Source organism: Triticum dicoccoides, chromosome 3B (assembly GCF_002162155.2).
Source record: "Triticum dicoccoides isolate Atlit2015 ecotype Zavitan chromosome 3B, WEW_v2.0, whole genome shotgun sequence".
Classification (NCBI taxonomy): Eukaryota; Viridiplantae; Streptophyta; class Magnoliopsida; order Poales; family Poaceae; genus Triticum; species Triticum dicoccoides.
Genome location: NC_041385.1, coordinates 187,016,390 through 187,023,254, shown reverse-complemented (window position 1 = coordinate 187,023,254; position 6,865 = coordinate 187,016,390). Strand labels below are relative to the sequence as shown.

Below are 6,865 nucleotides of genomic sequence, written 5' to 3'. Positions count from 1 at the left end.
GGCGAGGCAGGCGGTCGTCTGCGCTCAGGGGAGGCCGTGATGGTGTGGAACGCATGCGCGGTGGCGCTGCTGTGGCAGCGGCCGGCCGCTGCTGCGAGCTGCAGAGATGAGGGCGCCCAGATCTGGGCTGCGCGTTTCTGCCCCAACCCACCCGTCCCCCTCCTTCCACCCCTCCCGGCCGCCGTCGGTGGTAGCCGCTGGGCGGGTGAGCACGCGCGCGGCAGTCCTTGACGGCTGCTGCTCTGCTGTGCCCCGGCGGTTCCTGGCGGTGGAGGCTGCGGGCCGGCGCGGCGGCGGCGCGGTGCAGGTGGCTGTTGTCGCCTGCTCGTCGCGCTCCCGGCGGTGGCCGGCCTGCTGGCGCTGCGCCATTCGGTGCTCCTCCTGCGACTACAACGTTCCTAGGCATCCCTCCATGTGTGCTGGTCTTCTCCGGCGTTCTTCTCCAAGTCCGGTCTGCCATTGCATCTGAGGTCCCTGTTCATGGGTCGGGGCGAAATCCCCGCGCGGCGACGGCCTGCGCTGTCAACGGCGACGCCCGAGGGTGCCGTCACCTCCTTGGAGGCGTTGGCATGACCCTGACCAGATCTCCTCCTCGAGCACCGGGAGAAATCCCAGGTCCGGCCTCCCGGACCGGGCAGCGGCGGCGTCTCAGCGCCGTTCCCTTCTTGTAGGCGCTGCTTTGGCTGCAAGTGGAGTTTGATGCGGCAGATGGAGGCTGGTGATGCATCGCTCTGGCGTAGACTGCTACACAGGGAGCGGATCGCAATGTATGCCAGCGCCCGCGCTTCTCCAACGGTTGCTACACCAGTTCCTGTTGAGCCCTGCCCTTCACCCGCCGACTCTCTAGGCACATGGGTGAGAGGTACGTTGGCCTGGGCAGTCCTGGAGCTGCAATCGTCCCTGGAGCTGTCTGGCAATGGCAGTGACGCTGCCCTGCTGGGCGAGGCCTAATGTCGTTGCGTGTCTATAGTTGAGGGCACCTCCTCACCTAGTTGTAGTCGCTTGGTGAGGACGGTCGTGTATTTGTGTGTGTGTGTGTGTGTGTCCCTCCTTTCTGGAGGTTGTACCCCTGATGTCTTCCTGTTCAATGAAATGAAACGCAAAGTCTCTTGCGTTTTCTCGAAAAAATAATTGACTGTTACTGTTTTCAGTGTTTTTCTTTTTCTTTTAGCAGGTGATTGATTTATGTTACTTATGGACATTTCCTACAGGATATTCAGAGCACCACAGAGTTGCAGATGTCCCCCCAGGGTACTAATGAAGTGCAAAGTAACCAACTAAACACAATGGCCACTGATGCACCTGCAGGAGATCCCGGTTCTGTGGCAGTCGCTAACAATGATAATAGAAAAGTCTCCCGTGAAGACATTGAACTTGTAAGACGCTTAGCTGTTCTGTATTCTTTAGCTTCTTGGATGCTAATTTATTACCAGATTACATCCCTCTGCAGTGGGGGTTCCACACTCTTGTAATTAATGAGACTTGACATCCTGTTGCAGGTCCAAAATTTGATAGAGCGCTGTCTGCAGCTGTACATGACCAAAGGAGAGGTTGTTAGGACACTTTCTACTCGTGCTAGAATAGAACCTGGCTTCACTACTTTAGGTGATGTTGCAAATTCAGTTGCTGATGATATTCTTGTTTCGAGTGCTTTTTTCTACATACTAGTTTATTTGTGTGTTAGCTTCTTTCTTGTAATTTGGGCTACAATCAGTAATATACGGTACTATTTCTTACAGCATGAAAGTTACATCTTGCTCAAGAGGCATGCACAAACCCTGCCCATCATATTGATGAACAAATTTGCTCAATAAAATGAAGTTGTAGCCTTGTACTTACCTGTTTGACCTATTCATCGATACTTACATGGATGGTAATTGCTCAGGACAAACACAAAATGTGAACTTTAAGCATCTAGACATACATCCATTGGAGTTCTAAAGTCTTTCTGCTCATTTTCGTTTATACTTTTGTATTTTCAGTATGGCAGAAACTTGAAGAAGAGAACTCTGAATTCTTTCGGGCTTACTATATAAGATTGAAATTGAAAAGACAGATTGTCTTGTTCAACCATTTATTGCAGCACCAGTATAATTTGATGAAATATCCAGCACCTCCGAATGTTCCGCTGGCTCCCATGCAAAATGGAATGCATCCTATGCCAGGTAATGCCCTGTTTTACACATCTAGCTTCAAAAGAGGCTAAACAAGTGCATTGCAGTTTGGGATTTCCAGTATGCTATCTTTTCTACATAGCTATTATGTTTGCTACAGTTTGCCTTCAGAAGGAAATGTGCACATTTTCTATCAGGAAATTTCCTTCCCTTTCATGTAATTTTACTGAGAATTTTTTTTTACAAGTCCACACCTTATATCAAAATATCTTATCATCATAAGTAACCACACTTTTTCTCTGCTCTCTTGGGTCCATATTATCCTCATTTACTGCATCAGTGTTGGCTTGGTGTGGGAAGACTCTAAATGATATAATTATAGGATTAAAGATCTTACAGTGATGTTTTTTTTTCCTGCACTAGTACCGAGTTTCATGGTGCAGCTTTAGCATGATCTGGCTAAGTTTCAGGTTTAGCTGTAATCATTGACTGGTTTAGACATTTAAAATGTATAATACAATTGCCATTGCTATTGAACTCAAGCCCAGATCTGGTGCAGTTAACAATCTACCGATGGGGTATCCAGTACTTCAGCAACCTCTGATGCCTGCTCCTGGCCAGCCTCACATTGATCGGATGGTTTGTGGTCTATCCAGCGGCCATGTAGTGAATGGGATCCCTGCACCAGGTGGTTATCATCCAATGCGCATGAACTCTGGAAATGAGTAAGCATTACCTTTATCGGTTTAACCATGTTCTTTTCTCCCTTTATGCTTGATATTTGCATTGTAGGATTTATTGGTTTAATCATGTTCTTGAGAATATTTCGTCTGGCAAATCATATTCTATCTATGTATGCATATCAAAAGATTGGAACATTTTATCTTGGGTGTTGCTTCTGTCAATATAGTTGGAGCATATCCTGCATATACACATACTGGGGTAAGGCATCTACAGTTCTTTGTGCCGCACTAGTCAAACTGCTAGGGAATAAATCAATAAATGCTTACTCAAGTGGTCGATTCTTAAGTAATGTCACAGCATGCTATTCACTAATTTATCTACTTTAATTATGATGCTTATTTATTGATTTTTTTATCATCTTTCCGCTAAAAAGTTTCATGAAAGGTACTTGCACCAGAAAAAATCTCCTGTTCATTCTGTTGTTATCCATATTTCTGTTTCACCTGATGTCATCTGATGTTTCTTCAACGTTGTTCATTTTTTAACCAATGTCTGAAAGCTGTTATTTCTACAAAATACAAATATAGGAATTAGTATTGCAGGTTGCAGCCTTCTGACTTATTGTCTTGCAGAAAGTCTTTTGCTCTTGCTATTCATATTCATGGCTAATCTTACATTTTTCTGATGTTGCCTGAAGCATGGTTGTGGACAATGGTGCACCGGAAGCTGCACATGCTGGTGCTATGTCATCTGATATGGCTGTGAGTCCCTCATCAGCAGCATCAAGCCATGCTCCTTTCACTCCATCTGAGATACCAGGGATGGCCATGGATACATCAGTCCTGGATTCAGCATTTGGATCTGAGATAGGGAACACAGGACCTCTGCAATTAGGGGCAGATGGGTCGTCAAGGGATTCCATCCGATCCTTGGGGCAGCTCTGGAATTTCAGCCTCTCTGATCTTACAGCAGATTTGACAAGTTTAGGAGGTAATCTTCTGGCTTTGGTAGCATGACTTTAATTGATAGTATTTCTTTTGATAACCAGCTCTTTGGAAACAGTAAACTATGATCTACTCAGCATGAAAAGGTGAACATATAGCCTACATTTGTTAGCTAGTTCTGTGGGCTGATTGCTGTCAAGTAATACAACATCTGTACTGCCAGATTTATTTTGTGCGTCCTATTTGCCTGCCATTCTAAATTTGTAATCACACTGTTGGTGTTCCATGTTGATGTTCAGACTTGGAGGCTCTTGAGAATTACGCGGGTACCCCTTTCCTGCCCTCGGACTCGGATCTCTTACTTGATTCCCCAGACCATGATGACATAGGCAACCATGATGACATAGGTAATTTTGCTTGTGCTGTGATTTATCTCGGCCATGAATTGCCGGTTAATCATCATATACATACCTGACTTGATGATTTATTTTGAGACCCGCTTACTCATTTGTGGTATGTCGTATTATCTCCAGTTGAGTACTTCGCCGACGCCATCAACGGGTCCCAATCGGACGAAGAGAAGCCATAGAGAACAGACTCAAAATAGTCCCGTTGAGATTTAGACCTGGCCAGAGTGCCTATCTCATGTAGTGTAATCTTGGAGCCGCGCATACCGCGGTAATATCAGACTGTGGGTATTCGCCCAGAGATGCGGTAATTGCGCGTCACTAAAGAATTTTGTAGTGGTCAATGCTAGTCCTTTGGAATAATCAGCCTTCACCGGATAAAGTTGCTGTCTACAAGTCTGGAAAAGTTTAGAAAAAAAATTGTGCTGAACCTCAGGAACAAAACAACCCTTTGTAATTGCTGAACGAGTGGACAGTTCATCTGGTATTGCACCATTTCGTGTCTCCCAGGTTGTTTGTGCAGCCAATTCAAGGTCTCCTCTACGGGCCTGTTTCTATTTATTTTTTCTGTGAGAGTGCGCCGATAGCGTACCATATGTTCGAGCATGCATCAAATTAAAGAGTTCACAGGAGGCTTTTCTCAGGCCACGCACGAAGTGAGTTGAGCAAAGGGTTCTAGATAACACAGACTGGAACGTACCGCTGAGTCTCCTCGACAGAGATAGCGATCGGTCTAAGAAGCTTCAGAGAAATGCTGGTGCAGAATTCTGGAGACCCGAGCGTTCCTTTGTTTCCAAAGGCTACAGCACATGCTAGCATCAACACCGAACTGAATCATTTCCGGTGTTGGCTTGGGAAGCAGAAATCTGGGAAATTCTTTTCTTCTTAATGAATGCAGGATAACTGCCATTTCGGAAAAAAAAAAACAAGCAGTTTGGTTCATCGACAGCGAGGTTCAGTCAGTGAGGGAGCTGAGGCAAGCATGCACCAAACCTGACGCCAAGGCCCGTCGTTTCTGACGGGTTTTTTCAGTTGGAATGCCCAGTTTTTTCCCTTCTTATTTTCCCGATGGAAGCATGCATCCATTCCAGGCGCTGTACTCTGGGATTTTCTTGACCGGAGAACCGGAAAGACATGATGAACTGCATAGCCGGGGAACTCAGAGCGTTGAGTTCAGAGAGGTCGCGGGTCATGGACAGACACGGCGTCGTGAAACTGGGGATTAGGTTCATCATCTCTTCACTCTTCTGACCAGGTGATTCAGTGCGTGCCTTGCGTAGCTACCCTGTCTCCTTGGATGGCCTGTCAGAAGAGCTCGGGATGAAGAAAATCGTGCACGCCATGGCACGTCATGGCCCCCTCTTTACTCCCAAGTTCCCGGGGGGCGCTTTGGTCCGAGGACAAGTCAACAGTCAACTGAAAACATGACCGTCCCCATTGTCACAGAACTCGTCCTGTCATGCTCGGTGTCCGTAGAGAATGCCACGTCGACCTGCCAGATCTCGGCTGCACATGCTTATTCCGGGTCAGCATTGAAGTGACATGGCCACGGCGTGTCTCTACGAACGTGATCTATGAGTGTCTCTTTGTTCATTTCTTCCAACTGAGAACCGCTTCTCATCAACATTACAAAAGGAATAGAGGAAGTATTATATTTATATTTTTAAAAAAAGGAATAGAGGAAGTAGACGAGCAGTTTTCAGTGCAGGAACCAGGCACGACTACGGTCCCGAAACACCTACCGAATGGAAAGAAAAAAACAGCCAACAGAAGTCTAGGCCCTACACCAACATCGCCATTTAGCCTGCTCGGTAGGGCGATGAACCGCGGGACGCTCCGTGTCCACGAGCCAAGCCACGAGGACGACAATGCTATTCAGCAGAGCAGAGCCCTCTCTACACATACGATGAATCTTTGTACGATTTACGTACGACAGCCACAGCAGCCGCTCGATGAATCGCACAGACGAGTGGGATCGCGTCGTACGAAAATCGTATGCACTATTCATCGTACGCACAGCAATTCCGCTGTTTATGTACGTCCACGAGACCGCTCACTCAGCGTACATACGTACATGCGCTAGAGTACACGTGAATCGGGCTGTTGACTGGGAATCCGGCACTGCCGTGTCCGCGTGCGTGATCATGGGCACAGGGCTCGAACCCCGGTCAGTCAAATATAGGGTCAAGGTTAGGTCGGCTCCGACGTGAGAACCCGAAAACGGCCGCAGCGCTCCAAGCACAGATTAGGGGGGCGTGACGGCGTGCCCTTGGTTCGAGTCGTGCCACTTGCACCTACTCCTACGTGTGCATGCAGTGACAGTTCGACAGACGACACGACCCGACACAAAGGCCAGCTCCGTCCACTGTCCAACCTCTGACTCTTGCCGTGTGTGACTGCAGGTTGATCCAACTCCAAAGGAGGGAGACAGTTTTAAGGCTGCGCCGGGAAGCAAGCCTGCGTGCTTCCGGGCGCCGCACCTGGAACCAATACTAAACAATCCCATCACATGGCGGACGCGATCAACAACGAGGCAGGCGGGTGCAACGGTTTAACCGGATGTGTATCGTTTCCTTTCCTCGACGACGAGACGCCGCCCAGCACGGCATCCTAGAAAAGGGCCGTCTATTTTTGCACTTTCTTCCTGCATCATGCGTGGAACGGATGAATCAAGTGACAGATCGGGCCAAGGAAGATTGGCCTTCGGGATGAGTGC

At 47.9% G+C, this 6,865-nt stretch overlaps 1 protein-coding gene across 3 annotated transcripts in view; it reads left to right on the top strand.

The window, feature by feature from the left end:
- The window catches only part of LOC119275465, a 7,343-nt gene extending 2,687 nt beyond the window's left edge, over window positions 1–4,656 (top strand). For 2 of the 3 annotated variants that reach the window (XM_037556314.1, XM_037556316.1), the window contains 7 exons: window positions 1,212–1,376; window positions 1,500–1,605; window positions 1,983–2,165; window positions 2,674–2,839; window positions 3,496–3,788; window positions 4,042–4,149; window positions 4,276–4,656. In XM_037556314.1, the coding sequence (XP_037412211.1) occupies window positions 1,212–1,376; window positions 1,500–1,605; window positions 1,983–2,165; window positions 2,674–2,839; window positions 3,496–3,788; window positions 4,042–4,149; window positions 4,276–4,331 (1,077 nt within the window). In that variant the 3' untranslated portion in view covers window positions 4,332–4,656. The remainder of the gene's footprint in view (window positions 1–1,211; window positions 1,377–1,499; window positions 1,606–1,982; window positions 2,166–2,673; window positions 2,840–3,495; window positions 3,789–4,041; window positions 4,150–4,275) is intronic. The other variant, XM_037556315.1, reaches the window with a different exon arrangement.
- The last annotated feature ends 2,209 nt before the right edge of the window (window positions 4,657–6,865 follow it).